General features: G+C 36.1%; 1 protein-coding gene across 1 annotated transcript in view; it reads left to right on the top strand.

The window, feature by feature from the left end:
* Window positions 1-11,890, top strand: part of BEST3 (bestrophin 3) — a 49,603-nt gene extending 37,713 nt beyond the window's left edge. Inside the window, exon 9 of the mRNA XM_031940677.1 lies at window positions 10,137-11,890. Within this exon, the coding sequence (XP_031796537.1) occupies window positions 10,137-11,070 (934 nt within the window). The 3' untranslated portion in view covers window positions 11,071-11,890. The remainder of the gene's footprint in view (window positions 1-10,136) is intronic.
* The last annotated feature ends 326 nt before the right edge of the window (window positions 11,891-12,216 follow it).

Below are 12,216 nucleotides of genomic sequence, written 5' to 3' on the forward strand. Positions count from 1 at the left end.
TATTGTACAATTAGCTTGTGAAGGAAATCAAAAATGCAGGTGGGCAAAAATATAGGGATTGGGAATTCAATGTAATGGGTTTTAGTCATCACCCAGAGTTCTTTCTCTGGCTGGTTCAGTTCATTACTGCTCCATTGGAAATGATTTGGTTGATCTCATTGCTGAGGATGGCCAGGTCCATCAGAACTGGTCATCATATAGTATTGTTGTTGAAGTATATAATGATCTCCTGGTCCTGCTCATTTCTCTCAGCATCAGTTCGTGTAAGTGTCTCCAGGCCTTTCTGAAATCATCCTGTCGGTCATTTCTTATAGAACAATAATATTCCATAATATTCATATACCACAATTTATTCAGCCATTCTCCAACTGATGGGCATCCACTCAGTTTAGGACAGTCTTTGAAGAAAAATCTGATATAGCTACCGGCACTTAGCACAATGATCAGCACAGAGTAAGTGTTTATTGACTCACTAGAAAGGAGGGAAACCATTCCAAGTGGGAGGATGGCAGAAGCAAAGGGTTAGGTTAACAAAACTGTAAAATTGAGACATAGGCATATGTGTGTATGTGTATGTGTATGTGTATGTGTGTACATATATATTGTGTATTTTTGGCTTGATACTTTGAAAAAAATGAAAATTCAAAATGCAAATATATTCCAGACTACTAAAATTCTAAGAAGACATATTTAGTCTTGAAGAAGTGGGATGAGAGAGCAGGAAGAGGGAAAAATTGACTGAGTATTGACTCGCACAATTTACAATCCCCCATATATCATCTAGTCTAGCCCTCTCATTTTACAGATAGGGAAACTGAGGTCCAGAGAGAGTTTGTGATTCACTGTCAATAGAAAAAGTGAGATCCAAACTCAAGATTTTTAACTCTTCATAAATGACTCTTTTTGTCACACCATCTATTTCTCATCCTACCATGTTCTGCTTTAAACTTCACATCATAAATAATGTTAAGTATAAACATGACCAGTCAAATCCTACTGTATTAAAGCCACTTAGGAGAAAATTGTTGCTTTGCCAACATAGAAACATTATACTCTGGCTCTTTCTGCCTTAATAAATTCTCAGACAATTTTTTTCTTTAACTAAGAGGTCATAGCCTATTAAATTCATAGCTAGCAGAAATAGCCCCCAGAAAGGCTACCAAGCCCAACACCAGCACCACCCAATTTTATAGATTAGAAACTATTAAACTAATAAGTATGTGAAATAACATTTGAATCCAAGATTTCCTAACTTTAAGACTCTATTCAGTACCCTAAGCTATGATACTTTGTCTCATATTATATTGATTTATTAGCAATCTAAAAAAAAATCTATCATAACTATATGGAAACCACTGTATTCCTTATTGTTGGCCAAAACTCTTTTTCTCTACTAAGATGGCCCTAGATTATTTGATTTTATCACTTTTAAACATCATTTTAAATTGGAAAAAATAAAACAATTAAAAGAATTGTTTAATTTTTGTACTTTCACATTTTATACATAATTACCATTGTGAGTAAGTCACTTCTCATCACTAGTCCTCAGTTTCCTCATCAGTAAAATGAGGTCAGACAACTGACATCTAGGTCCCCTAGCTTTAAAATCCTATAATCCTGTTTTAATCAGTATTAAGCCTGATCATGATGATAAAAATAGATTAAAATGACGTCTGCTTTAGGAAATATAGGAACTCTTATGGGCTTGCAAGGGCTAGAGAAGCAGTTTCCACATGCATAGGACTCGAAATAATAAAGATCTGCTAGCAAAGTCTCTCATCCTATCAAGTAAGAGTAAGGTCAGTTCAGCCAAACCTCAGACTGATCTCAGTGTCTTTTAGTGATGAGTTAGTAGTGCTATTGTTGCTTCTAGCCCCAGGAAATGTATTTGTGCATACCCACACACACACACACACACACACACCACACACACACACACACACACACACAAAACTAAATGTTCAGAAAATACTTGTCTGAAAATTTTAATTAAAGTCAAATTAGGAACATATATCATATATGTATATATCATACAGTAATAATTCTATATAGCATTTGAAGGTTTGCAAAGTAATTTACAAATTTCATCTCATTGGATCCTCACAACAACTCACACAATTATATCTTCATTTTCCATTTGAGAAAACTGAGGAAGACATTGGTCCCATAGCCCAGGATCACAGAGTAGCAAATGTCAAAGTAGGATTTAAATTCAGGTCTTTCTAACTCCAGGTCCCATGTTCTATCTACTATATCACCAATCTGATCTCCAGTAATGCATGTTGCATTTCTTAATACATGAAATGATACTCTACTAATCTGAAAGATAATTACATTACTTTCCCTCTATTTCTACTCTATTCCTCTATTGTTGTTATTTTTCAGTAGTTTTAGTCATGTCCAACTCTTAGTAATCCCCACTTGGGGTTTTCTCAGCAAGGATATTGGAGTGGTTCACCATTTCCTTCTCTGGCTCATTTTACAGATGAGGAAACTGATGAAAACACAGTTAAATGACTTGCCAATGGTCATACAGCCAGTCCTTCCTCACTTAAATCCACTTCATTTGCATGTCATGGCATCAAGTCTCTGATGTCATGGTTCTCTTCCAGATCAAAAGACGTTTGTAACAATAAGGATCCTTCTTTAAACAATACCATAGAGATAAATAAATCACTTACTATCTCTGAAACTAAGATCCAGATGATTTGGGTCACAAAAGCTACATTGACACCAGGACAGCTAGATTTTGGAAGAGGCTATATTAAAAATTGGTGTTTTAAAATGAAATTTGTTTAAAATATATTATTTTAGTCAGTTCTTAATTCTGAGGAAGTGAGTTTTTATTTTAATTAATTTTACAGGATTATTTTTGTTCTACTATTAAGTTTTCGATTTCATTCATAAATAGGGAGAGTCATTTTTAACGAATTTTCCCCATTTGACATCAATTTTTAACTTATCAAATTCTAAATCAGTTGAAATTGCTATTATCTTGCAATATATGATATGTTGTTCAGTTGTATCTGACTCTTTGTTATCCCATTTGGGATTTTCTTGGCAAAGATACAGATGGCTTGCCATTTCCTTCTCTGACTCATTTTACATATGAGGAAATTGAGGCAAATGAGGTTAAGTATCTTGACCAAGATCATACAGTTAAGTGTCTGAGGTCAAATTTGAACTCATGAAGAGGAGTCTTCCTGACTCCCGCTGCCCTAACAACAAAGTGGGTTGAAATCTCCATTATCTTGGCAATATCTGTTACAATTCATTAAAAAACTAGCATTGATCACTATAAAAGATCTCAGAAGTTCTGTTTTCTTGCCAACAAATTGTTGACAGTTTTCCATTAGAATGAGTCCCACGTTGGAAAGGAGATAATGATTCTTAAAATGTATTCTTAGAAGACCCTACAAATCTATTTCCCTCAAATACACAAATACATTTAGGGAAAACACCCCGTAAACTCATAAATTTATTGGTTTACTTTCAAATTCCCATTGCCCACTGATTCTGGTTTCTTGGCTTAGTCTTTATGAATCACTTAGAGTTCTATTGATTTTCTAAAAAGCTACAACCTAATATATTTTTTAAAAGTTGCTTTCAAATCTAAATTTCTTTTAATAACAACCCAACTTCATCATTCTTCAGGGCACCCTTCTCAAGACCTCTAAAAATCCAGACAATTAAAAAAAAAAGATCTAAAATTTTCTTCTAACCAGATCTAATCAGATCAATGGCTTGCTCAATATGAAAGAGATCTGTCTTACAGATTAGGAAATGAGAAGTTAACAAACACTGATGAAGATTGGAATCAACGATTAGACAGAGTAAAAGAGAGATTTGGGTGAACATCCTACCTTTCTTAGTCCTTCAAGTTCTCCCCATTTGAATTTTTCTGTGATTTTCAAGTTAACACCTTGGATTTAATCCCAGAGTGGTAGAGAGCCAAATCCTCTAGGTAAGCAATATTCTAGGGAAAGTGAGAGTAAACCAATTCCAATTGGCTTCACCAACTGGAAAAGGTTGCCACAATTTGTTCTGAAAGCAGATGAATAAAATGTAATCCAACTGAGAGCATCCTTCCTTCCTCTTCTTCTCTGTGGATGTCCAACTGTGAATATACAGCTCAAGAGGGATCCCCTTCCCAGCACCCAACATTAGTGGATATGAAACACTCCCTGGGAAATTGGAAAGTGGGAAGAGTCTCAAGTTAACAGCAGAAACCTTCTTTTTCTTTCTTTTGTTCTGTGTCTAATTAAAATAATTCCTCGTCTTTCAGTCTCTATATCTGCACTATGTTTACCATTCAACAATACTTTTAAAGATTTTTAAAAATTAATTTATTAGTTTTTGACATCATTCATCAATATTTTACAAATATTTATTGAATCTCTAGTCAGAACTTTCAACAGCAAAATTTTATTTTTTTAAACAAGGGATCATTAAAAAAAAAAAAAAAGGTGAAGGCAGATCTAAGTGGTACAGTAGATAGGATTTAAAACCCGAATTCAAATCAGATAGTAGGTATGTGAATCTACGCAAGTCACTTAATTTCTGCCTGCCTCAGTTTGTTCATCTGTAAAATGGGGAAAATAATACCACCTGCCCCCCAGGAACATATCAATATTCCCTCAGGGAATATCAAATGGGATAATGCATTTTTACAAACCTTAAAATACTATGTGAATGCTAGCTAGTATTATTATGTTTAGATTGGGATAATAGTAAAGAAAGATATTTTTTTTCATGTTGTTCAGGGGCAATGTGTATCCCATTACTTAGAACTTTTCTCCAAATCCATTTATGATGATAAACTTCAATCAGTAAACAAAATATTGACTTGGTGACTCTGTAGCCCCAACAAAAGGCCACTGTGGAAGTGTTATAGAGACACACATCAAGACTGCACTGAAGGCTAAAGATGATGATAAGATACCTTATTTAGTCTAGGAGGTGAAGTTGGCTGCTGTGATCATACATAACATAATTAGGACAGGGCTACCTGGACTTTGGTGTCAAGGGGGAACCAATATCCAGGGGTGTGCTTTTTTCAATGGTTCTCCAACTCATCATCACCATCAATCATGCTCTTCTGATGACATATAGGGCACCATCACTATCCTGTCTCTTGGCTGCTCTGCATTGCTAGGACCTTTCCTGGTCCTCTTTATCCCTTCTGAGATTTGGGAGAAGGGGAGGAATAGTCAGAACAGACTCTCTGGGGGGTTGTTTTATCAGGCTCTGTTTTTTTAATGATTTGCATAATCTACTAAAAACTAAACTATTCCTAGGCCAAAAGTGACAGGCAAGTACCACCTGGAGCCCCAGTTATAGATTAAAGAAACAGAAACTTCTGTTCTCAGGGGACATGTGTTTATCTCTTCTGCCTGGCGTAATGACCATGGTTTATAACAGAGTAAAGCCAACATTTGTTTTTTCTGGCTATGTCCTGAGAAAGATGAGAAAGGGCAGTGTGTAAAGGAAAGTACACTGGAATTGAAGTCAGAGATCCTGAGTTGTGGGCCAGCCTTGACTCAGCCCAGTTCAGTGGTCCAGGTTTGGGACTGGAATGAAATGAGACATACTTAGACTATCTGAAATATACTTACTTAGCCATAACAGGGAAAGGAAATTCAGTAAGGATACAGTTTGGGATCAGGAAAGGCATATAACTATAGGATGGAGGGAAAAAAGAAATGGCATTGGAATCAGGAAGACTTCTAAATCTTATCTTGCATCCTGACTCTGAGTAAGTCACTTAAGTTCTTAAGATCCTTATTCAAACAAGTCTCTAAGACATAGGTTGTTTGCTTTAGTAGAGAGAGTTTTTTCACAAGAAAACTACCTTTCTCTCTGTAAGTATCTACATAAATAAATGTGTATATACACATTTATGTATGTACCCATGTACATATATATGTATATGCATTCATATTATATGTTTATATATCAATGTAATATAACTATATAAAACTTTATGTATATATAAATACACACACATGTATATGTATAAATACATATACATACAAAATATACCCATGTATGTATATATGTAAACATATATGTAATTTTTTATTGTATGGTGGAAATATCTGGAATGTGAAAACTTTTTTTACACATACAAAGCGGTAACAAATATGATCTTTAGAGAGTAGTTCTGTACATTGAGAGGTTTAATGCTTGCTCAGTCAACCAGTATGTGTCAGTCAGGATTCTTTCCACTACCACATATTATGTATCTTTTTGAATAAAGAAAATTATCTATAAAGGCATTCTTTACTTTTTTTGTAAATCCTGCGTAATACAATCAGGTCTCAATTAGTGCAAATAATGAAGTGGTTACATTATTCAAATTCATACTGCATATTTCCACTGGGCTAGAATGGGCAGGTAAGTGGTACAGTAGATAGAGACTAAAGTTAGGAAGACTCATCTTCCTAATTCAAATCAACCTCAGATATTTATTAACTGTTTGAATATGGGCAAGTCACTTAACCCTGTCTGCCTCAGTTTCCTTGTCTATAAAAGAATAAGAGGAAGAAATGGCAAACTAATAGCTTTGCTAAGAAAACTTCAGATGGGGTCTTGGAGAGTGAATCACAACTGAAATAACAGAATAACAGAAGAACTAATTACTGTATTTTACATAACTATAAGACTGCTAGGTGGTGTAGTGGGTATAGCTCTGGGCCTGAAGTCTGAGTAATGACATTTACTAACTGTTTGAATCTGGTCGAGTCACCCTGTCTGCCTCAGTTCCTCATTTGTAAAATGAAAAAGAGAAGGAAATGACAGAACATTTCAGTATCTTTGCCAAGAAAATCCAAAATGGGGTTATGAAGAGTTGGGCCCAACTGAAAAACTGGACAAAAGAACCAATTACCATATTTTACGTAACAATAACTTCAAATGGTGTGAATTCAAATACAAAGGATCCAGCTATATCATAGATCTTAACTGATCTGAGAAGTCACCTCTTCCAACCCTCTCATTTTACATGCAGGTTAACTGATTTTGCTTAGGTCATGAGACAAATAAATGTATTAAGTCACATTTGAATTTAGGACTCCAATATTCTTCCCCCTACATTATGAGATATATTCAGATATAATTAATATATGTAAACATATAATGTAAATTACATTTTTATATAGACTTGGAGATTGCATTTTGGGGAAACTGTAGATTCTAGTTCTATAGAGTCCACCAGATTCTATCATTTCCAGGATAAATAGGAAATGATAGAGATCTCCAACTTGACCTGAGTCTCAAGGCAAATAGTAGAGAATCTTACTGATCTATTGACCTTATCTCATCTTGTTTCGTCTGTTGGTAAATGAATCCCTGTCAAGCATGACCCAGAAGCTGACCTCACACAACTTAGACCAGTGTGACAGGCACTCAATCATGAGTCATGTTTCTATAGCCTGATGTAACAGGATCCTGCCAGTGTGCAGCTCTCCCTGGCCCAATGGGGCTCAGGGCTGGATTTCTAGGACAGTAGCCAACTCTCCACCTTAACCCCAAGCATCTCTATAAAAGGACATCACTCGGGATTTAGCTAACTGATCATTCCAATTGCTAGTCTTTTACTCATAACTACAGAAAAATGGCATTTCCCCCATCCTACCTTTTTTCTTTTTTTCTCCCATGACAAATATAATTTTTTTCTACGTGTACTTCTAAATACTGATCATAGCTGATGATAGTTCAGCTATTAGAATGTAACTACTTAATAATCTTCATTTCCAGTTCTTCCTAGAAGAGCCAACATGGTTTCAACATGAGCCTTGAATAAAGCAGAAGAAATTATGAATTCCTTATCAAGATTATAAGAAAAAGGCAATAGAGAAATAATTTGGCTAAATTTCACTTTCACTGTGAAAGTAAAACCAGATATTGTTATGTTTAAAAACAAAAACAAAACACAAACTAATGAAACAATTTTTTTAATCTGAAGAAGGGATGGAATAAATAAAAGCTGGAAGTGACCTCAGATGCCATTAAGCCCAATCTCACTTTACAGATGAAGAAACTGGGGCACAGAGGTATTAAGATATTATAGAAACGATGATATAGCTTAGCCCACCAGCAATCCCTTTTAACTCAAACATTTATAATTCTGATCTGGTTTTATTTCAGCTTTTATCTGTGGTTACAAATAGCTCATTGTTCTCATTCTCTTCCTAAACACTTCCTCATAATGACCTCATGAGACAGGCAGTTATAGTAATACTTGTATATTATTCTATCTCTTTATAGGTAAAGAAACTAAGACCCAGAAAGATCATGTCAGAGCTGAAATTTGAACCAAATTCTCTCAATTCTCTTTCTATAATACTAGGTTCTCTCTTAGTGAGCAGACAGGGATTTGAAATATTTAACGGATTGTGGGGATTTTGAGGAATATAATCCCACTACATCATTCACTAAGAAAAATTCCCTGTACATATATATATACATAAACACACACACAGGGAATTCCTTATTTTGATGAATATCTTGTTCGATTCAATTGTAGTGCACAAATCCAAGGCTATCTTTAAGGAGATTTATTTTTTTGAATCTCTTTCCTTTTGGTTGATTGAGAAGTGTTGGAAACATATTATCAGTTGGTAGATAATAGAGGAAGTGGAATAAATGCTGTTTCTTCCTAAACACTTAAAGTCAACATTTCCTAAGTTAATATTATCACTTTAGGAAAAACACCCCAATTCATTAATTTATTTCTAACCTGTAACTAAATCTGTAAAATAGGGCTAATAGTAAGAGCATCTATCTCCCAGGGTTGTTCGGAGAATAAAATATTAGTGATAATATTTGTAAAGCACTTTGTAAGTCTTAAAATTCTATGTAAGTGCTAGCTTTTATGCCCAGATGCTAGCATATAATAGGTGTTCCATAAATACCTCCATGCCTAGAATATTTTCCCTCTCCCACCCCATTCTCCCTCTTAGAATCTTTCCTGCTTTTAGCTTTTTCTGTTCCCCTCAAATGTTAATGTTTTATCCCTAAAATTACTTTTATTTTACATATACAGTTATCCCTTCCACATTGTGACTTTCTTCCTCTTGGTTTTGATATATTGTGTGTTGGCATAAGAAATTAAATAGGAATTTTTGGGGAGTTTTGTGGAAGTCACAGACAACATGCAAAGTTCAGTAGATGACACAGAAAAAGTTTAGAAACTCAGAAATGCAGAAGATATATGTATGGTATTGCATAATATCAACATATTTTATCTTTTAATACCATAATAATTCATACTTTTTCTCTGGTACAAAGGGAAGGCCAAAAAAGTTTATGCAGATTTTCCAGTTTGCAGGCTGCACATATGGAAAGGTAACTGTACTTTGCACATACACATGTAAGTAAACATGTTGTTTGTTCTCTTTGGCAGGATGCTAAATTTTTGAAAGTAGAGACCATTACATAGGATGATAGATTTAGAGCTGGAAAAGATCTTTGAAGTCATTGAGTCCCAATAGACTTATGAGGGAAAGAGCAATCCACATGCAAAGAGAGAATTATAGAGACTGAATGAGGATAAAAGCATAGTATTTTTCATCTTTTCTTGGTAGTGTTTGCTTATTTTTTTGTTTATTTCTCCTGTTTTCCCCCCTTTTTTGATCTGATTTTTCTTTCACAGCATGATGAACATGAAAATATTATAATTTTGGAATTAAGGAATTATGGAAATAAGAATTGCACATGTTTAACCAATAGTGGATTATTTGCTGAGGAGGCAAGGAGGGCTGAGAAAAGGAGAAAAATTTGGAACACAGAGGTTTTGCAAAGATGAATGTTGAAAACTATCTTTTGCATGTATTTGGAAAAAGAAAAAGCTACTGTAAAACAAAAAAAAAGTCATTGAGTTATTTTACAGATGGGGAAACTGAGGCCCTGAGAGATTAAATAATTGACTTGCCCACAATAACAAAGCTAATGATTTCTAAAGTGGCTTTTGAAGCCTTTCTGATTCAGTGCCCAGAACGCAATCTTTCTACTAGTTCCTAGCACATTGTCTGGTAAGTAGAAGGCAACTTGAAACTGTGATTGATTGATTGATCCTGCCTTCAGAGCTACCCTATTGAAAAATCTTACTAATGCTCTCTCATTATATGTTTCAGGCTGTCTGGGTCCTACTTGCCTGGTGGGGAAGAATGGGTATGGGATGAGGAGAAACACGGGCCGAGGCGCTCAGTGATAAGGAGAGTCAAACGTTTCCTGAGTGTCCACGAACACCCCACGAGCCCAGTGAGACGGAGTTATGGGAGGCAGGCCAGCGACAGCTCCATGTTCTTCCCGACGAGCGACCTCAGCCACGTCAGCGGCCTGCTGGACATCCCTCCCAGAAACCGCCCCCGCGCCACTCGGACCAAGAAGAACCTGAACCGTGGTGACAGCAGCCCGCAGCACTCCAGCATGGGGGACCTGTCTGTGATTAGGGAAACCAGTCGGACGAGCACATTAAGAAGCCTGACCCCACAATCCAGCGTCAGCCCCTCTCCCACCAAAACGACCCTTCAGGTCCCAGAAGTCTTAATCACTTCTCCGGATGTTCCGACGCCCACGTCGGTGGACAGCTGCCAGCAGAGCCCGCAGCTATCCATCTCCGACTCGTTGCTTTCAGAAGAACGGCCGAGTAGAACCGAACAGCCGCCTGATGCCCGCGATTCCAGCCCGCCCCCTTCCCAACCAACACAGGTCATTTCGCCTGAAACTGAAGCCCAGATTCTTGAATTTGCTTTTGAGAGCAGTGCGGATGACAAGTACCCAAAGAGATGGAGCCTCCCAGGATTTCTGGAGTCTAGTCAGGTCTCCCTCTCAGGACTAAGTCCGGAGCCTCAGTCCGAAGCCCCTGAAACTGTTCTTTTAATAGACACAGAAACATCTTCGCAGTCCAGTGGAATTAACTTTGTGGCCGCCCCTCAGACTCAACCAGATGTTCATTATTTATTAGAACATCTGGACACCAAAGAAACAGATATCACAGACTTCAATAATGAACAACCTGAAGCATCACCAAAAGAAATGCCCAAAAGTTCTGGGATCTGGTTCTAGTTTAAGATCCTTAAATAGTTGTCCCTAAATTTAAAAGGTCAACCTACAGATCGTTAAAAAAAAAAAAAAAAAAAAAAAGATAATCGTTAAAATCAGGAAGTCTTAAGATCTATTAAAACTTTGGGAAGTGGGGGAGGGGGGGAATCAGATTTTCTGAAGAAGAAGAAAATAAGAGAAATCAATCAAGAACCATCTATTAAGTTCCTGTTGTGTACTAGGTACTGCACCAACTGCTGGAAATACTAGCATTTTAACCAAAAACAAATATTATTCATCACAGAATTGTTTCCATAAAAGTTACCCAGGGTTCAGTATCAAAGCTTTCTAACCAAAGAATCTGTCCAAACAAAACACTTGCCATCCTTCTTTTCTTTGTCATGTCCTTTCATTGGCTTTCTACTGCCCCTCAAAAAGACAGGAAAGTAGATTAACTTCTCAAGATCCCTCCCTACCATGGCTTTGGGTATAGGAGGTGCTATCAATCTAACCAGACCATCTTGTACTTTATTAAGTTTTGCTCTTATCTCACCCACATTGTCTCCTAGCTGTCCCAAAATAATAAATTACACCTAAATGGAATCATCAGAGTCTGTAAAGAAGCTACCTGTGTGACCTGAAGCAAAGCACTTAATCTTATGGCCTCTGTTTCCTTATCTGTATAATTTGTGTGTCAAACTAGATGATCCCTAAGGTTCTTTCCATTTCTAAATCTATTATCCTCTTATCTATAATCTTCTTACTGTTTAGTATCTGATTCACTGTTCATCTGTTTTCTTCTGCATCTGCACTCAAAGAAAAATGCATTTCTAGCGATTTTTTTCCCTTCAATTTCCTTCTCTGTTTTGAGATCTTTTTGTTTTTCAACTTTTACTCTCTTATCTTTTTATTCCACTCTGCCTTGTTGTTTTATAATCATGATCTTCTCTCTGGATCTAAGGAACTTTAAATCCACCCTCTGCTTGATCCATTTTCTTTCACATTTTGGTATTATTTATTTCATTCTGTTACTTATAATGTTCTTAGGAATTAGGAGAAAAAGGCTTGTACCTGTGATTTCCAGATGAGAAAATTTTATCTATTGGTGCAACTTAGCACCTACTTTTCAATTTATATTCTTAAAGATCCCTGAGACCTTAAGTCACTTGC

Source organism: Sarcophilus harrisii, chromosome 5 (genome assembly GCF_902635505.1).
Source record: "Sarcophilus harrisii chromosome 5, mSarHar1.11, whole genome shotgun sequence".
Classification (NCBI taxonomy): domain Eukaryota; kingdom Metazoa; phylum Chordata; class Mammalia; order Dasyuromorphia; family Dasyuridae; genus Sarcophilus; species Sarcophilus harrisii.